The 19,874-nt window shown below is 34.7% G+C and overlaps 4 protein-coding genes across 5 annotated transcripts; 2 read left to right on the top strand and 2 right to left on the bottom strand.

Moving 5' to 3' along the window:
- Nucleotides 1-88: 88 nt before the first annotated feature.
- LOC101735844 (tether containing UBX domain for GLUT4) lies at nucleotides 89-7,811 on the top strand. Its single transcript, XM_012695000.3, has 8 exons — nucleotides 89-362; nucleotides 844-1,036; nucleotides 1,862-2,081; nucleotides 3,431-3,809; nucleotides 3,887-4,081; nucleotides 6,739-6,904; nucleotides 7,249-7,432; nucleotides 7,562-7,811. The coding sequence occupies exons 1-8, from the start codon at nucleotides 282-284 to the stop codon at nucleotides 7,659-7,661; spliced, it is 1,518 nt and encodes a 505-aa protein (XP_012550454.1). The 5' UTR covers nucleotides 89-281; the 3' UTR covers nucleotides 7,662-7,811.
- Nucleotides 7,765-9,118, bottom strand: LOC119629105 (zinc finger CCCH domain-containing protein 3). Its single transcript, XM_038013846.2, has one exon. The coding sequence runs from the start codon at nucleotides 9,116-9,118 to the stop codon at nucleotides 7,904-7,906; it is 1,215 nt and encodes a 404-aa protein (XP_037869774.1). The 3' UTR covers nucleotides 7,765-7,903.
- LOC101740070 (U6 snRNA phosphodiesterase 1) lies at nucleotides 7,765-12,002 on the bottom strand. 2 transcript variants are annotated; one of them, XM_004931438.4, is made up of 5 exons: nucleotides 11,732-12,002; nucleotides 11,506-11,651; nucleotides 10,301-10,484; nucleotides 9,837-9,999; nucleotides 7,765-9,331 (listed from the first exon to the last, which is right to left on the bottom strand). In XM_004931438.4, exons 1-5 carry the CDS (start codon nucleotides 11,812-11,814, stop codon nucleotides 9,140-9,142), a joined length of 768 nt encoding a protein of 255 aa, XP_004931495.1. In that variant the 5' UTR covers nucleotides 11,815-12,002; the 3' UTR covers nucleotides 7,765-9,139. The 2 variants fall into 2 exon arrangements, with proteins under 2 accessions (XP_004931495.1, XP_021207209.1); XM_021351534.3 differs by having other exon boundaries at nucleotides 8,037-9,331; nucleotides 9,833-9,999; nucleotides 11,732-11,974.
- A 1,162-nt stretch (nucleotides 12,003-13,164) lies between these two features.
- On the top strand, nucleotides 13,165-15,689 carry LOC105842382 (protein ecdysoneless). The gene is made up of 3 exons (XM_012694999.4): nucleotides 13,165-13,477; nucleotides 13,818-14,020; nucleotides 14,411-15,689. Exons 1-3 carry the CDS (start codon nucleotides 13,264-13,266, stop codon nucleotides 15,680-15,682), a joined length of 1,689 nt encoding a protein of 562 aa, XP_012550453.2. The 5' UTR covers nucleotides 13,165-13,263; the 3' UTR covers nucleotides 15,683-15,689.
- The last annotated feature ends 4,185 nt before the right edge of the window (nucleotides 15,690-19,874 follow it).

Genomic DNA, 19,874 nt, shown 5'->3' on the forward strand with positions numbered 1-19,874 from the left:
AAGCATAGATAATAAATACACTTATGATATGCATCTCTTAGTACCTAAATAGTCTGTGCATGCAAAGAGCATAGATAAAATACACTTAATATTTGAGGCAAAGAGAATCAAATTGGGGACAGATAAAAAATTATAAACAGATGACTTGTTGTTTGTAATGTAAAGTTACTTAATTTGTATTTTAGTTTTAGGTTATGTAGGAAGTTGTAGATATTTTGGAAGATCGTAAAATAATTATTTCATTTCAATTAGTAAAACGATAAAACCAACAAAAATAAATAATGTCGAAAGATATCATCATTTTAACACCCAATGGAAGAAGACACAAAGTGCATTGTACACCAGACACTAGCATGTTACAGGTATTAGATTTGGAATGCTATAAAGTAAATGTTTAATATGAAAGTATTTTCAGAAAACTTATAAAATTTAGTTTCTTAAACTACCCGTAACTATGCTTATTATAAGTTTCCATTTCAGTTGTCTTGTTGGTGGTAAACTATGAATATTTATTTGATGCTTGTTTATATAAAAACACTCAAACACTGAATTCAAATGTACTATTTCGATTAATTCATTATAAAATGCAAAATTGTATTCAATTCGTGCACAAATATTCTTCATGACTGCTGTGTAATGTAGTGATTATAATATTTATTCTAATACTGATGTTTCAGCCTTGATGAACCATTTTTAACATTACAATAATAATTTAAAATAATTTGATATAAAAAAAATTACAATATTACCAATAAATAAAAATTAAATTGCAAATTAGTGTAAATGTATCAATCATATAGTAATAGTGGTAAGGTTTAATTAGTCAAATCAATATAATTTTAGATCTTAGAGGATGCATGTAAAAAACAAGGATTCCAACCTTTAGACTACAACTTGAAGTTTCATAATCAGATAATGGATTTAACAACAACAATACGATTTTCTAATGTGCCAAATAGAGCTACACTTGAAATGGTTGAGTGTGAAACAAGACGAGAGGAATCAATTGTCACAATTGGTTTAATGTTAGAAGATGGTAAGTATAATAACATAAATCTGTTTTCTGAAGAAAAAAAAAGGAAACTACTGTTTTTGATGGACATGATATTTTTGTTATAATTGAACTACTAATGTCATTTAGACGCTACCAGACTCATTAGAACAATAATAAATATAGTATTTTTTTTTTATTTTTTTTTTATTGCCCTTGTAGGCAGACGAGCATACGGCCCACCTGATGGTGAGTGGTTACCGTCGCCCATGGACTTCAGCAATGCCAGGGGCAGAGCCAAGCCGCTGCCTATCGCTTAATACTCTCCACAAGCCTCTTTTAAAGAAGGACATGTCATAGCGCTCGGAAAGACCGTGGAGGGGAGCTCATTCCATAGCCGGATGGTACGTGGCAGAAAAGACCTCTGGAAACGCACTGTGGATGACCGCAGTGGCTCCAGGTAGTATGGATGAACTCTACTCCGGTGGCGGGCGGTGCGATGGTAAAAACGAGATGCCGGTATCATCTCGAACAATTCCTCAGAGCACTCCCCATGGAACATTCGGTACAAAATACAGAGGGAACCGAAGTCCCTCCGCAGACCCAAAGGTTCCAAACGATGTATGTCCTTCAACTTTCACAAATCATAGACACAAAGAAAAGTACATTTATGTGAAATTAAAATGTAAAAGTAGTGTTAATCAAGCATTATTTATTAGAAAAAATATTACTTTTATATTTTAGGTAGAGGAAGATCACAATTTTTATAGTTCCAGCCTCTTTATGAAGTAACATAAAACACAAACCCTTTATATATTAACTTGATCACCAGCACCAGTGTTTTTACAATTGTTTTTTTATTTATTTTAGGTGAAAGAAGAACAGCTGATTTTAATCCAAACATAGCATTATATGATATGATAATGAAATTAGCACCTAATGAGTTTGGCTCCTTGCTAAATCCATGTATTTTATATATGCGCCAGGAAGTTGTCGGTGTTGATGCTCTCAAATTAAAATCATTAAGACATCTTGGTTTAATAAAAGGCAAAGCCATTCTGAGACTGCTAAATAAGCTAGAAGATGCTAGGTAAGAAAGTTCTGAAATTACAGTTAAGTAATTTTATTTAAGTTAATTATTGACTACATATTAGCAGTAAAAATAGTTTAGTAGTATAACCAGATACATACACGGGTATACTACACACTGCAAACTGTTCACAGTTCTTGCATCATGTCACATTTAGTGATAACAACTTGAGTTTCTCACTGGTATTCTCAGTGGATCGCGTATCCGATTCGCTGGTAGATTCTGCGCTAGCAGCACTATTCTTGCTAGAGCTACTGTTAGCAAACTAGGCGACGCAGGTGCACACAGCTATTTTGGCCGTACGTGCGCCTCGTCGCTCGCAGGGAACCGACGCTGAAGTACTACGTCTGCAGTAGTTGTGACGAGAAAATCGTAGACCACACGCCCGCATACTGCCCGCTTTCGCGGAGCAGCGCTGCATCCTAATTGCGAAAATATGACCGGACTTGTCGCTGCCGACCGTCGTGGCGACGATGCTCGAAAGCGACGAGCCCTCGCTGGCGAAGCTCGACTTCTGCGAATCCACAATCTACCAAAAGGAGGCCGCCGAACGGGAGAGGGAGAGCTCTTCTTCCCTCTCGGCGCCGTGCCGTCGTCGCCGAACCGGGGATAGGAGGAGGGCGTTCGTCTAGCTCCAGCCCCTGTGAGAAGGCAGGTGATGATCACGGGACGACCTGAAGGGGTCGGAGCAGTGCTGCACGCTACAATCAAGCGCCCTGGCACCAGGAGGATGGGAGGCAGTCCGCATTGCCATCGTCACTGACGCCGCCAAGCATACTGAGCAACCTGGTCAGTGGTGTATCGGGTTCCGACCCGACAGGCTGGTTCTGCTGACCCAGCGGGGTATCCCGGAACACCAGCGGCATTGACCGGATGGTCTGACTGGCCGCCATACCGCGAAGACCGGCGTCGTTGGTCGTCGACGATCACCTCGATGGCCCGGCATCACCGTAAGCTTGACTAAAGTGTTGATTGCGGGAACCGCCCTACTCCGACCGGGTTCTAACCCCGGGCGGCGATCGAACGTCGGGTGTAAGAGTGCAAGATTGAGTCGTTTGGTGCGGTAGGGCCCAAAAAATATCCTTGGGTCCGCGGTCTGTTCCCAACACCTGCAGACCGTTAAGTCACACAAACCCCGCTTGCTCCCTCGTAGGAGGTTCGGACCCCCGCACAAAAAAAAGTGTTAACAAATTCATTCCGGTTGAGCCCATGAGCTTCATCTACCCGTCTGGGCGTCTGGGCTGGAATAGGCTACCAGCGAATAGGTAGGGAAAAAAAAAAAGTCCGATGTTATCATGTTATAAGTTCATACAAATAGATTGTAGGTGAACCCTTTTGTTTTGTTCCAGGCAAGCAAATGTGTCTGCCGTATATCGTTGCCCAATATCTGAAAATAAAAATTCGGAAAATCAAAATAAAGGAAGTGACATACAATTAGAGAAGAACACACCTGATGAATCCATTTCATTGCCAGGACCCTCTGTTCCCATTAATTTCTTGTCAGAACCAACTGTAAAGACTCTTAAAATTGTCAAAGAACAACAGCAGCATATAGCTGAAGTCAGCAAAACAGAAATAAACAATCTCGATAAAAATTTTGTAAATGATGAAATTCAACAAGACACTCAGAATATGTCAGAAATGGACTCCAATAGGAGAAATACTTCTTCATCTCTATCACAAGAATTTCTAGAAAGGAGACTTAAAATTGAAGAAGAAGTAAATTTTGTAAGTTACTTAAAATATTGCTGTTTTATAGAAACCTAAACTAGATCTATATTTTTTACCAAGCCTCTTTTCCTTAGTTGGGTACACAAAAAGCTATTGTATTCACACAACCAGAAATCATAGAAAATGATTTAGAAGATCTTCCTGACGATTTCTATGAATTGACCATTGAGGAAGTACGTAAATTGTACAAAGATTTACAGCAACAGCGATTAAAGTTAGAAAACACCCCATTAATGACGTCCACAAAACGAGAGGAGGTTGAGAAAGAGGTAATTTTTAATTTAAATTTGTAATGTGGCATGATTTACCTACACCTTATTTTTTAACTAACAGATAAAATAGATGTGTCGCATCAATATCTGAACACAAATAATATATTAAGGGTATTCAATAAAAAGTGATAGAGTATGACACAATTATCTTTAATTAAATATTATTTTATTCTTCAACGTAGTCACGTTTCAGGTTTATACGCTTTGTATATTATTTTTTTCGAAAGCTAAAATTCCCTTTTTATTTATAAAAGTCTTCCTGGTCCCTTAAAAAATCGTGTACCGCGGCGACTAGTGCGTCGTCATCTTCAAATTTATGGCCTTTAGATGTTGCTTAAATCGAGGAAATGGGTCGAAATCACTAGGGGCTAGAACCGGTGAATATGGTGGGTTTTTCATTAATCCGAAGCCAACTCTTTGAATGGTAACTATCGCAACTCTAGACTTGTGCCCTCGGCATTATATTGGTAAAACAAAACAACTTTAGCGAGTTTGCCACGCCGTACCTTCTTCACTTAACTTAACGTAAAATAACATGTCCTGCGTACAATGCCTCATAACAGTGGCTCCATGATTAAGGTATTCGATCATTACCAGCCCTTGGCTATCCCAGAAAAAACAACCCATAATCATCCAAATCGGATGGAATCGCCTTAAATTTCTGGAGATCCATATTATCCGGAACCGCTGCGTTCATCGACAGTGCATTTCCTAAGATCTTTTTTGCCACGTACCATCCGGCTTTGGAATGCACTCCTCTCCACGGTGTTTTCCGAGCGCTATGACATGTCCCTCTTCAAATGAGGCTTGCGGAGAGTACTTAATGGTAGGCAGCGGCTTTAATCTGCCCCTGGATTTGCTGACGTCCATGAGCGACGGTGACCACTTACCATCAGGTGGGCCTCGGGTGGTATGCTCGTCTGCCTACAAAGGCAATAAAAAAAAAGATAACGTCTCCTCCAAGTCATGGATTGTTTTTTTCGTTTCCCAGTCATAATCGTGAAGCCATGGTTCGTTCATAGTTCTGAATCAAGTAAAAAATCGATCAAGGTTTTCTTTATGACAAACGCAAACAGCTTTGTGAAATTCTCAGTTCTCGTTTGTTTCTGCGCGTCAGGCACCCAACGCGCTGACACTTTTTTCATACCCAAATGGGTGTGTGTAATATTATGGAAACTTCCTATAGAAATCTTAATTTCTTCTGCTATAAAACAAACAATAACACTACGATCCGGCAAGACAATGTTTTGAACTTTTTAATCATTTGTTCAGTCACTACTGATGTAAGGCGTCCCGTGCGGTGGTCGTCGTAAATGAACTGACTGAAATGAGATGAAATGATTCATCGCTTGAACTCTGCACACCAACACGCAACTGTAGAATATTGAGGATCATGAACTTGCTCTCAAGTCTCAGCTCCTAATTTTTTTCAAGCAGAGACATTACCACGCGAACTTCAATTTTATCCATTTTTAAAAACACGTTCCGACACGACGTAATCAAATGACTTGTATTTTTAACCATTTTACTGCCACGTGAGTCACCGATGCCCTACGCGGCGCACTGAAGTTAATTGTGTCGATTTCTGTTACTAAGCGCCTGGATTGTTCTTTCCAAAGAAAATGTATCGCATTATCACTATTTATTGAAAACAACCCTCGTATGTAGGTACGTCGAATTCCAACACTTAAATAAATATGCCCATTACGACTTGATTAAACGACGTGGTATTTCCTTCGCTATTGTACACATAAAACCACCTTTATGGTAAATTTTAATTTGAATCTTCTTGTATATACAATATCTATTATTGGACAATTATGTTATTACTAGCTTTTGCCCGCGACTTCGTCCGCGTCGTATATATTTTTATATATATTTTTGATTAATAGAATGTTAAGGAGCTATTTAAGGTACCGAAATCACGCTTTTTAACCGAATTCAAAAGAGGAAGTTATCAGTTCGACCATCATTTTTTCAATTATGTAGGTATTTTCAGCGATTTCTCGAAAATGCTTGAACCGATTCTGATAATTCTTTTTTCTTTTTTTTTGTTCGAAAGAGTAGACTTTCCGAATGGTCCTGTAATCATCAAGATCTGATGATGGGGTCCTGGAGAAATCCAGAAAAATCTGTAATTTTCAAAGTGATAGACTTGAAGTGATTTAGGTGTTTCAATGTTGTAATGAATAACGTATTTATTTGGATAAGGATTAATATATTCTTTATAAAAACACTTTCACAAAAAATGCTTTATTTTAGAACAAATTTGTTTAACACAAAAAACGTTATAGTGAGCCAACCTTAACTTATACACATATGCTGTCGCGAAATTTATTTAGATCTTTTAAAGGAGAAAAATTCTGTCATACATTAATTTAGCGAAACTTTAACCGTTTCCGCAGTGCATGCAGCGGAAGCTCTCAACAGGAAAAAAAAAACGATTTTGAAACATTCTTTATTGGTGCTCCGCTTGTATTGTTCGTTATGTTATATAGCCTTCCTCAATAAATGAGCTATCTAACACTGAATGATTTTTTCAAGTCGGACCAGTAGCTCCTGAGATTAGCGCGTTCAAACAAACAAACTCTTCAGCTTTATAATATTAATTAATATTTAAATAATAGTATAGATTATGAGTTTATAATTTTCAGACTACGGAAACAGTCAAATTAAACAAATATAAGAATGCCGTTGTTAGAATTCAATTTCCCGATCATATGATTCTACAAGGTATTTTCGCTCCTACTGACACAATCGAGGATGTCACAAATTTTCTGAAGGAACATTTAGCGCATCCTGAAAAACCATTTCATATCTGTGAGTCAAACGAATTTATTATTTTTTCAATTACAGCTTTTTTACTAAAAACGGTGGGTTGTTACCGTGATCTATAGACGGCACTGTCACGCGATCCATCGTGAGTCATGACGTTTAAGTCGCAATACTTAGGTTTCAAACTAGAACAGCTAAGTACGTCTCGGCAAAAATAGGAACATGGTACGGCTCATAATACGCCCTACCATTAGTAATTATGCAAATTCATTAATTATAGAGATCATTTGAACACGTGACACATGTTTATGTAGAAAAATTGTACCTACCCTCTCTGTTAAATAATTGGTTTCATTCTGAAAAAAAAATTGTGAATATTATCTTTTCAGTTACAACACCTCTAAAAGAAACATTAGAACCAAAGATGACTTTGCTTGAAGCCAGGTTTGTGCCATGTGTGCATATGCATTTCAAATGGTTGGAAGAGAATCCAGATTCCTTATACTTGAAAAAAGAAATATATTCCAACACTACTACTAGTGATGCTGCTAGTATTTTAGCTTCAAAATATCGGTAAGATTTATTTTACTAAGGAATGTAATGCAATGTAAAAAAATGTAAGGAATACTCGACAAATCCCATCTTACTTCAAAGTGTCAAATTAGAAGTGAAGCACATTGTTTAATACTTGACTAATTACAGGGCTCCGAGTAGGAGAAAGTTGGAAGAAATACACAACTCGCACACGAACTCCCCAACTACATCTAAAAGCAGTAAAGTTCCGAAATGGTTCAAGAATTAAATAACTGTATCAGGTAGAAGCATCTCGCTGCTTTTAAATAATGGAAATACTTTAGTACTGATTAGATGGCTTTAAAATAAATAATTTGAAAATAAAATTCAACTGTTGCAAAATATTTTTATTCAAGATTAAACGATTATTAGGTATTTACATTGAAGTTCACTAAATTATTTCACCATAATATTAATTATAATTAATAATAATTATTATTAGTTACATAGTAATAAAATTAACAGTGAGTTTCACTCAAACTGAATGAATGACGGCAGATTTCCTAGCTTACATCGAATCGGTTTTATTACGCCACAATCTGCTTTGGTATCTTCGAAGTTTGGTTTAATGTCCCGATAGTATCTGCAATCCATATTTCTTTCATTTTGACTTTCTTCAACACTTTCATTCTTATTTGGTTTTTCCGTATGTTGATTTTTTACTTTTAACAATGTTATTTGTTTTGTCCTCATCAATCGTTTTTTTGTTTGATTGGTAATATTTACATGTCTATATTCACATTTTGTTCCTCTTTCGCAATATCCCTTAAGAAAATCTGAGCACAGTTTAGAGTTTTTATTTAATTTCACATGTAAATAGGGACAATTTTCTTTAGTGCACATTCCCTTAAGATAAAAATAGCATGTAGGCATCTTCTCACTTGTTATATCGTGAGATAATAGACAAGTATCCTCATGACAAATACCTTTTAAAAATTTGCGACAAATGGCCACATGTTTTTTATCATGCAAAAATTTACAATTTCCTTTTATTTGTCGTATGCATTTCCCAAATTTTTTGAACAAAGGGCACGGTATATTGTTTTTTCTTAATTTACTAGATTCAATGAAGATTTTTCTTCTGTTACACAATTTTTTCGAAACACTACCAATGTTTTTGTTAATTTCGTTGTATTTAGTTTTGGATAGGTTCAAATTGTCGGATCCAATTTTATTTAAATGGATATTGCATAATTTTGGTAGACTTGAAACTACATAAGAATTTTGAATATCCATAGTGCGTCTTCTTATATCAGTAAAAGGGACAGATTTATACTTATTCAATTTAAATGTATTTGTTTTTGAATTTAAATTCTCCTTTATATTTTTATTCTTGTTGCGTATTAAACTGTAACGAGAGGTAACTACTCTATTATCTGTTACTGTTGCTGGTCTATCTGCTGTTTTTTTTAATGAAATATTTTCATCAATATTACACTCGTATATTTTTTTTACGTCGCTATTTTCAAAAGATATCGGATTACATTCAAGTCTAGGAGCAGATCTCATGAAGTTTGGATTTACAAAGATTTTATTTTTGGTTTCATTTTCTCTTAGATTAGAAAATTGACGATTTACATACATGAAGTTTTTGTTCAAGGGCATGTTTTTATTGACTATGGAAGTGGCCGTAAAATTAGGGTTAATGTACACTTTTTTGATACTATTATCTTTGGAAGCACTCATTTTCTATCAAATATATTATTTCTATCGATCTGATGGTAAATGGTACTGAAATGTCTTATTTCCGCTTTTACAGTAAACTTTATCAATAAAAATATTTTTTGCTAATTCCTGAAAATCTGGTGTCAAGATTTGATTTAATTTGTCAAGAGCACCATTAGTCTCTGTCTCTTTATCCCCATTAGTCCAAAGTATGCTCATGTGGAAAGAAGGTTCCTATAAAAACAGTATAAACATTATATACACATTTAAACATAAATAATTAATAACATTAAAATTTATTATAACATTAACATAATGTGAATATTGATACACCTAAAAAGCTAAAAAAAGAATAGTTTAGAATAGTTTTTAGGTGTTTTTAGTATTCAGTTAGTTAATTCCATCCACATAGTGACTGATATTTATATGAAGACCCATTTAATGCTAGGCATCTCCTTTTTATACCATAATAAAGACTTGTTGAAAGTGAGTTCACTAATAAAAATTACACAGGTCATAAATAATTCTCATTCCTAAGGTTTCCTCTATGTATGGTATTGCCATCCATGGTAAAGTTATCTCAAAAGCACATTTATGTATAACAATATAAAAATACACTTAACAGAAATAGTAAGCTTCTACCCAGACCTATCTGGACATCATAAAGGCTCCAGTAATCATTGCAGAACTAGGTAAGCAGTGTATTCATAAACAATTAAAAAATAAAAAGCATACCTACATCATAAAATTTTGGTAGTTTAAATTCACTCAATATTTCATCAACCTTCTTAGTTATAGCAAAAAAGTGCTTATGACTAAAACGATTTGTTTTCAACACAACAAATGTCCTAGATTTATCTTCATTGCACAATACTTGCAGCTCATCAAATTCAAGTTCAAAACTATAAAAAAAATGGATTTTGAATGTTTTAGTAAACTTTAAAGGATAACATATACATATTTACTGTCCAAATGTATAGTTATTATTATATTTCAAATTATTCATTTGTAGGCTCCAGTGACAAAAAGTGTATGCAAATAATAAAAAGTTATATATTATGAGCAAGTTGAAAAGTATTTTCACAGTTGATTATTTGATTTTAATTTGGAAATTTTCAAAACAACAAATCAAATTGTTAAGAGCTTTATTGTTAAGCTTAACTACCTAGTTGTTCATTTGCGAGTATAAAGTAATCAACTCACCATTTAATATTTGTTAAAGTTTTTTTTAAAGAATTGTGAAATGGTGCTATCCAATGATAATTAAGGACAACTGTTTTTGATAAAGTAATGTGGAGATTTTCACATTTATGCCAAGTATGAGATGATTCTGTTAAGGCATCTAATACTTTTCTACTCAATTTATTAACAAAGTCATCATTAGGATCTGAAATAGAATTGAAAAATTCAATCATGTCTCAAAACAAAACAGTTTTAATTCCACAATAAACATCCATGCGTTATTTACGTTATTACAGAGGTGTAACAAGTAAAATAATATTTGGTGGTGTTTACATTTAAGGCAGTCGCCAATCACAAAAACCTATATTGTAGCAGTAATGTTTATCTAATGAAAAGAATAAACATTTTGGATTTATACATAAAAAATATAACACCATAAAAATGCTTTACGTAATACTGGATATCCTATAGTACAACAACAGCAATGTCCATAATAACTTTGGTCTTCTTAAGATAGGGAAATTCATTAGAAAGTTGAAACTTATTTAAAGATATTCTTAATAACTAACTCTTTTTTGACAATTGTTAAATATTTTGAATTTAAATACATTTAACTGACTAACATACAAATTTCCATACTGAAATGTAAACACCCTCCATTTGGTTTCACAGAAATTTAGATGATTGATTCGTGACTTAAAGTCAACAGAGACATAAGTTCTATATCTTAATTAGGTAGAAATAATGGCTAACCTATTAATTAAGCTGGATTTCTGACTGCTTTGCAGCAGAAATAGGCATCTGTTGTAGACTTGCACATGATCAAATCTTGTCCTGCCATCTTATGCAACTTATTAGGCTTAGAAGAAAACACAAATATTCATGATTGATTTCCACGGTGAAGGAATAACATCGTGTAATAAAAATCAAACCCGCAAAATCGTAATTTGCATAATTACTGGTGGTAGGATGTCTTGTGAGTCCGCTCGGGTAAGTACCACCAACCTGCCTATTTCTGCCGTGAAGCAGTAATGCGTTTCGGTTTGAAGGGTTAGACAGCCGTTGTAACCATACTGAGACCTTAGAACTTATATCTCAAGGTGGATGGGGCATTTGCGTTGTAGATGTCTATGTGTTCCAGTAACCACTTAACACCAGGTGGGCTGTGAGCTCGTCCACCCAACTAAGCAATAAAATTAAACTTTTCCTATAAAATCTTTACATACATTGCACATAGACGAAAGTAGCCCAGTTTCCTCTTACATGTGGAAAAGAACGTTTTCGGCCTTTATGTTTTTGATGATCGTCTATGTGTGTTTCTTCAGTTAAAACTATTCGCACACGACTGAGATCTGGAACTGGTAATTTCACTCTGAAACAAATAAAGTTTATTATCAGGAATATGTTGATAAAAAATAATCAAAAATCAAATAATAATGCAGGTAGTATGACCTTTTGTACAGATGTTGTTCAGTTTCACTGTCACTATTCGTTGAATCAGATCCGTAATCGTTGATATACGACAGACAAGACATGAGTTTAATTGACAAACAGCCGTGAAGATCAAATAGTATTTAAGCACAAGCGACGAAAGACGACAGAAATCATAATCCTAAATATCAAGTGTAATAAACTAGGGACAAAACTAAAAGTATGCAATAAAAACATGGAAGTGACACTCAATGTATAATCTATGCATGGATTTTATGACCTGGTAAGTAAGACTTTTAGGTCATGTCATGTTTGATTTATATTCTTATTTTTATGAAAAACTAGCGACCTGCCCTCGCTTCGCTTCGGAAACTGTAATTTATTATTGTTTTCTCCACTATTTAATGGATGTTATTATACATATAAACCTTCTTCTTCAATCACTCTATTAATTAAAAAAACCGCATCAAAATCCGTTACAAATAAATAGTTTTAAAGATTTAAGCATACATGGGGATATAGGGATAAAGAAAGCGACTTTGTTATAAACTATGTAGTGATGATAATATGGAGTGAAATGAAATGAATGAATTTACTGGTGGTAGGACGTCTTGGGAGTCCGCGCGGGTAGGTACCACCGCCTTACATATTTCTGCCGTGAAGCAGTAATGCGTTTCGGTCTGAAGGGTAGGGCAGCCGTTGTAACTGTAGTGAGATATTAGAACTTATATCTCGAGGTGGGTGGCGCATTTACGTTGTAGATATCTATGGGCTCCAAAAACCACTTAACACCAGGTGGGCTGTGAGCTCGTCCACCCATCTAAGCAATAAAAAAAAAGAAGATTAATTTGAGACATTAATCAACTGGGATGAAATAAAATGAGATGAGATGATATGGGATGAACTATAATCTCAGTAAAATGGTGGTCATTTACAGAGTTTTTTTTAGTATGCTAGTGGACTTTTTGGCTGGAACGCGAGGAGTGAAGTTGTATGATTTGTTTTATTTTGTCTATTTAGTGTTTCTTCGGGTTTAAATGTGTAATAATGGTGATTTATTAACTGTTTAGTATCTGTGAAAGTGCACAAATGTGGGAAAATGACATAAAGCCGCTGAACGTAACTTCTCGGGATCCTCCAAAAAGTTCCATCACTGAAAAAGCCTTAGTAAATGACCACCATTTTACTGAGATTATTTTTCATACCATATCACCTCATCTCATTTCATTTAATTTCACTCCATATTATCATTTTTTCATAAAATAAGAATATAAGCGGTAGGCAGCGGCTTGGCTCTGCCCCTGGCATTACTGAAGTCCATGGGCGACGGTAACCACTCACCATCAGGTGGGCCGTATGCTCGCTGCCTACAAGGGCAATAAAAAAATTATAATATATATATATATAAATTAAAATTAGACATGACCTAAAGATTATAGTTACCAGGTCATAAAATCCCTAAAAAAAATAGCATGCTAGGCCGAATAACCATAGACCTTTAAAAGTTTCATATTCAGTGTAATTAACATTGAAATTTATATTTGATTGAAGAAATGTCTTTCAATAAAAATGCAGTTTTTTCTGAACCATTACACGAAGATACCGTATATTGCACGTTTTATTCTTTATCATTGCTTGAAAGATCACAATGGGTGTCATTGTGTGACCAAATCAATGAAACAATCTTAACTTTGTCAAAAGATTACATCTGGCATAGAGATGTTTTCAAAGTCTTTCTACCAGTTTATGAGAATAAAAATCTACACAGTGAGTACAAGTAGTAGTACATACAAAATATCAGAAGAAAATTTTATACACCATTTTAAAAATAAGTTAATCCTATCCTGTTTGTAGAGAATAAAAAAACAAAACCTATAAACCATTATTTTTGCAGAGAGCGACTGAAAAAATAAAATATTATATTAATTGAGAAATTTCCTATAAGCCAAAGAAACAAAGAGACAAACAAACTGATCATAATTGATTAGACACTTGTTTTATACACATTAACTTGAAAAAGCCTTTGTTGAAATTTAAGACGTTTTTTATAATTTTAGAAATGTTATTAATCAATTAAATGTTATTTTATTTTATCTTTTTTTTTCAGACTATCCTATGCATTTAATTAATGTAACATGTTTTGGTGACAATATTGAAGATGAATGGTTCATAGTTTACCTTGTAAAAAATATAACAAAGCTATACACTAACATAGTTGTACAAATTAAAGACAGTGATGGTGAATTTTTATTAATAGAAGCTGCAAATTATTTGCCTTCATGGGCAAATTCAAATACTACAGAAAATAGAGTAAGTGTTGTGTGATATGAGGGTAGGACAGCTATTATACAATAAGAGATTTTTGGCAGTCTCAAGGCATTAGCTATCACTTAGAATTCTTTCTGATCTCCATTCCAATTTATACCAGTGTATCCAGTTTATACATAATAGATTGAGTTTTGCCTGTTTAGAGTAATCTACATTAATTGACATTCATGAACTTATGGAATAGATATGAAATCATTAGCTTTAATTTAAAATATAAATAATATAAAAATACATTTGTCAAAATGATTTTCATACTGAATTTTAATTCAATTTCAGATAAAGTAAGTTTTTAAATCATACAACATACATTCATAAAATCACTAATGCTTGAAAATAAAATATTTGTACTTAATATACACATCATTTTTCCAGGTGTTCATTTACAACAACAATTTACATATAATACCTCCACATGTGGCAAGTATAGATGAGAAGTTAGAAATATCAGAAGCATTAAAATACTTGGAAATCAATAAAGACACTAAGTCAACACATGAAATTGAAAATGCTATATCGTTAAGAATTGAGAAGTTTTCTAAACATTTAAGTGATTATTTCCATACATCAGTTGTTAGACTTCCAATAGAGGTAGCTACTTTAGTGAAACTTGAACCTCAATACATTGCTAACTTTATTAATGCCTATTGTAATCATGAAGAATCTAAGTCCTGTCCTGTGATTAATTATGAACATTTAGTGGATGTTCCAGTGAAGTTTACTAAATTCTTGTATGCAATATTGATGCAGTCAAAACCTATTAAACATTTTAGTAAAAGAAAATCCACAAATGATAAGAGCACTTTACTTGGTTTGAAAATTTCCTATGGTTATCAAATTATAACCAACTCATCAAATGAGGTTTTTTTAACCAATGCATATAATAAATTTATTGCTACTTTAAGGAACAATGGTTATTTTAAAGGTAATTTAGAGGGTTCTAGGGATTATCAACAGCTTTTAGAAAAAGCTAAGGATTATTTCTTAAATACTGAATGCTCAGTAAGTTCTAATGCATCTTACAATATTGCAAAAACACTAAGTTCAGAAAATTTCACTCAAGAAATGGAAAATATAAAAAATAATAGTACAAATTTGGATTTCTCAGATGATAACGATGACTGGATGACCATTCATCCTGATGAGTTAAATAATACATTAAATTCACGCTATGGCCAAAAATCTAAATTTACAGTAAAAAGTGAAATTACTCCAGAGTCGATAACAAAGGACCTTAATAATTTTCTAAATAATACTTCAAACTTTGAGGGGATTGAATCAGAATATACTGATAATAATACTATTGAATTTGAGGCAGATGAATTTCAATCTTGCATTGAGAAGTTTTTGGGATTATTGACTATGAATCAAAATGATGTGCAAGAAGAGTCAGATTTATTAGATGATGAAGATTGTATTTCCGAAAATGGAGATATTACGGAAGAATTAGAAGAAGAAATGAAATCTAAACTGGGAAATGATGATATAGACTCATTACACAATCAGAAAAATATTTTACAAAATTTCTTGCAAAGTATTAAAGAAGAAAAAGCTGCATCTGGTCCTTCCAGTAATCTACTACAGTCAATAGGCCTTAGAAAAACAGAATTATTAGACTCAGATGATGATGATGATAATAAAACATAATAACTTAGTGATTTGTTTTATTGGCCTTCATGGGTTGAATAATTCAAGGCTTGTCAGTGTTTAGTGGATATTGGAGTCTATAGACAACCATGTTGTCTTAATGCATTAGCACCCAGCTGGGGCGAGTCTTCAAAGGTGATGGTCGATTTATGAGAGTTCAACAGAAGGCCGCACGACAGGGAGCTTTAGCATGTCATGTCCGGAACGAAAAATGAAAGATAGTCAAATAAGTGGGTCCTTAAACACTACCTTCTATCTGCAGCGACTGTCGCGTTGACTGGGAAATAATTTGCGTGCCTCCTCAGCACGAGGAGGCTATCAAGTAGGAAATTCGACCTCGGCCCAAAAAAAGAGAATGTTAAATTTTAAAAACAAAAAATCTTAGTAGGTATCTATCTACAGTGTCTACATAAATATTTTTATAAAGGCTTGATGTGAAAGATATAAAACTAACTAAATTCAAAGATTAAATGGCTTTCGCCGAAGCACCAAACGTCGGAATGTTAAGAAATCTTAGAATAGAAATTTTTTTTTTTATCAAATTACATTATGGACCTTAACACCCTATAAGTTAAAGAAAATATAGGATTGCAGTGATCGCCTTGTACAAAGTAGTAGTAGTGGTAGTTTTAAAAGTAGTAGTAGTAGTATAGAGCCGTCGGTCATATTCCAGACACTTCAAAAGCGTGGTCTCAGCTGTATGTTCGTATATTGGACTATCACAGATACAACAAAACTTCGTCTGTCGAAGACCAGAAAAGATCGGGGTGGCAGCGTGCTGTTGGAACTACAAAGGCTGTTAATGCTGTTAAGCCAGAGTTCGTCGAAACCCCATTAGGAAGCAAAAAATCTAATAATGTGGTAAAAAAAATATATATCATAAATTAGTATCATAATAAAAAAATTAAAAATAATAAAAATCTAATAATATCTAATCTAATAAGATTTTTTGCTCGCAATAGCGAAAAATGAAGGTTCCCGCTAGACTGTCGCATATTAAAAAACAAGACCTGAAGCTCGGTGCTTATCGTCGATATACAGGACATGCCTGTCAATCAATATTTTTTCTTTTTCTTTTTTCTCAATGTAGTGGATCGATCAATAAGTACGCCTTCTTTCGCGATACGCACGTGAAAGGCACAGAAATATTCTCTTTACCGATTAAAAAATGTTCACGTTTGAGGAACACTACAATAAGCAAAATGATAAATGTACGCTCACAGTTATGTTCTAAAGATGCTGTTCAAGTGGTCGGAAAGGTACAACGTAGTCATCATCCTGCGTCAGTGATGGTTTAGTGGGGCGTGTCTTCACAAAACCACATTTTCGTAAAAAATTAGTGAAAACTTCAGCTAAAGTGTATCAAGATACAGTCTTGGATCGTGTTGCGAAACCTCCCAGCAATACACTTTTAAAAAGTATATCGTGTACTTTCCAGCAGGACTCTGCACCAGGTCACAAGGCACGAACTACCCATGCCTAGCAACCAACGCTCCGGACTTTATAAGAGCTGAAGACTGGCCCCTCATCTAGCCCTCAACCCCTTAGACTTCCAATTATTGTCGGTTTTAGAAGACATGGCCTGCTTTAAACGACACGGCGACATTGAGTTTCTTAAAAAATTTTTGGAGCAAGCAGTGACGAAAATTCCCTTGGAAACAGGGCGTAAATCCATAGATTCGTGGCCAAAATAAAAGCCAAAGGTGGTCATTTCGAACAGAATATTTTTTTTATTTTTTCATGAAACTAATAAATATGTAGGTATAAATTTTAATAATATTACAACACTTCATTAAAAAAAATGCATGCATTTTCGTTTGTAACAGATCTTAGGGCTGGACTAGGTATAGTGACAGAAAATAACAGGCACCATGAAAAGAAGTTCCAGGATACTCTCATTAGAATTCCTTCGAAATCATCAGCCTTCCAACCCCGACTCACTTCTCCTATATATCGCTCATCGTCCGAGCGCTATCGATCTGAAACTGCTTAAGAACGTAACTCTGCGCTTGCATTTTATCGAAGTAATGTCAGAGCTCAACTCCGACCACCGACCTGTCGTCATGCAGCTCGGCCGTCCGTGCATCCCAGACCCGGTCACGAGGACCATGGTGGATATGTAGAAATTGAGCAGTAGCTTGGCAGATGCCTCTCTGATCCTTCCTTACAGCCCGGACTCTTCCCCATCCCCAAAGGACACCGTCGAATCCATAGAAATACTGTCAAATAACTTGTCCAACGCGATAAGCAACTTATCTTACCAAATCAATGTGGAGGATTTCTTCCGCCGCATCAAACTTACCCCGAGCTCAGGAATCTCTTAAGTCAATCCGGGTCTATGACCGTTATCCCACTGAATCAAACTTGATGCTTCATCTACTACCCTATAAACGGAACCGATAAATCCATACATTTGGATGGATGTCGGCAAACTGATTAAAAGGATGGAACGAATAAATATATATATACAGTCGTGGTCAACTAATTAGGGACATTCAAGATAGTGAAGGGCTATAACCGGTTATGTACATTTAAATATAAAACCCTATTGATTTCTCAGCACCTATTATTTGCATAATGTGGTCCGATTATTATGCTATAAATGGCTGTAAATAAAAGATTTAATAAATAGAAAAAGTATTTAATATCAAAGATTAAACATGTATTAAATATTAAGGTACAATTCTGTAGTGGACATTTAATTAAGGACAGTAAAGTATAATGAAAAATACAGTTACACAAAACTTATAATCTTCAGTGTTATAATATCTTTAACAGCTCCATTTTATTACGTGTAAAATCAGTACCCAGTAGCAAAACCTTTGTTAGTAATTACCGCTTGACACCGATGTGGCATAGACATTATCAGTTTCTGACATGTTTCGACAGGAATGTTTGCCCATGCCTCACAAAAAGCTTCATGAAGTTCATCCAAATTTGTATTACGATAAGTGGCAACTTTTTTCTTGATTTCGTGCCAAAGGTGCTCAATTGGGTTGAGGTCCGGGCTATTTGTTGGCCAATCTAGCACCGATACAAACTGACTGGTAAGAAACGACTTGACTGAAAGGGCGGTATGTTTCGGGTCGTTATCCTGCTGAAACGTCCACATAATAGGGAGATGCTCCTCAGCATAGGGAAGCATAGTTTCTTCCAATAACGTCTTGTATTGATGTTGGTCTAAGTTACCCTGAACTTTCCTCACAGGTCCCACTCCACGTCCAGAAAATGAACCCCATATTTTAATGTTTCCACCGCCATGTTTCACCTGTTTTTTTGTGAATCTTGAATTCATTTCCGCTTTTACAGGACGCCGTACATATTGCCTTCCATCTGAAGAAATCAAATTAACCTTGGTCTCGTCAGAGAAAAGTACATGTTGCCATTGGGTGTAGGTCCAATGTCCATATTTACGTGCAAATGCCAAACGAGCATTTCTATGTTCTTTCTTCAACAACGGTCCTTTGCGAGCCACTCTTCCGAACAACCCTGCTTCTACCAAACGTCGTCGAACGGTTCTCGCAGATACACCGGCTCTTTCGTTTGCCCCAAACACTTCGTGTTTAATTAAAATAGAGCCTAGAAACGGATCTTTCTTAGCTAACCTGGTTATCATTCTATCTTCTTGCGGAGTCGTTTTTCTCGATCTTTTTGTTCTGAACACATTTAAAGCTGTGTTATAGCGCTTGAAATGTTGCACTGCATTGCATACCATAGTTTTTAAACAATTTAAATGTTGTGCTATCCTTCGGTATGACCAACCACGCTCGACAAACTTCATGATAATTTTTCGTAGTGTTGGATCGCAACTTTTATTTTGCCCATTTTTCTTCAAAATAATTCTCAAAACTTAAAATAAAAAATCTGGATTGCCGCCAAAACGACCACTAAACAATAAGAAAAGAAACAAAAAAGTATTAAAATTCCAATTATGAAATTAGAACGCAATACCTCAGTGTCCCTAATTAAATGGCCAGCCAGCATTCTTTGAACCAGTAGCACTATGATAATGTATCAGCTATACTGTAAAGAGGTTTAATGTTTAAGAAGTTGTTATTGTTTGTATAATCGCGCACATAAATGACTAATTACACTTACATGTAAAAGATATTGAATATTGCTAAGACTCGTTGGAAAATAAAAAAAAAATTCACAATTTGGCTTAACTAGAGATCGTCCCTAATTAGTTGAC

This window comes from Bombyx mori, chromosome 11, assembly GCF_030269925.1.
Source record: "Bombyx mori chromosome 11, ASM3026992v2".
Taxonomy (NCBI): Eukaryota; Metazoa; Arthropoda; class Insecta; order Lepidoptera; family Bombycidae; genus Bombyx; species Bombyx mori.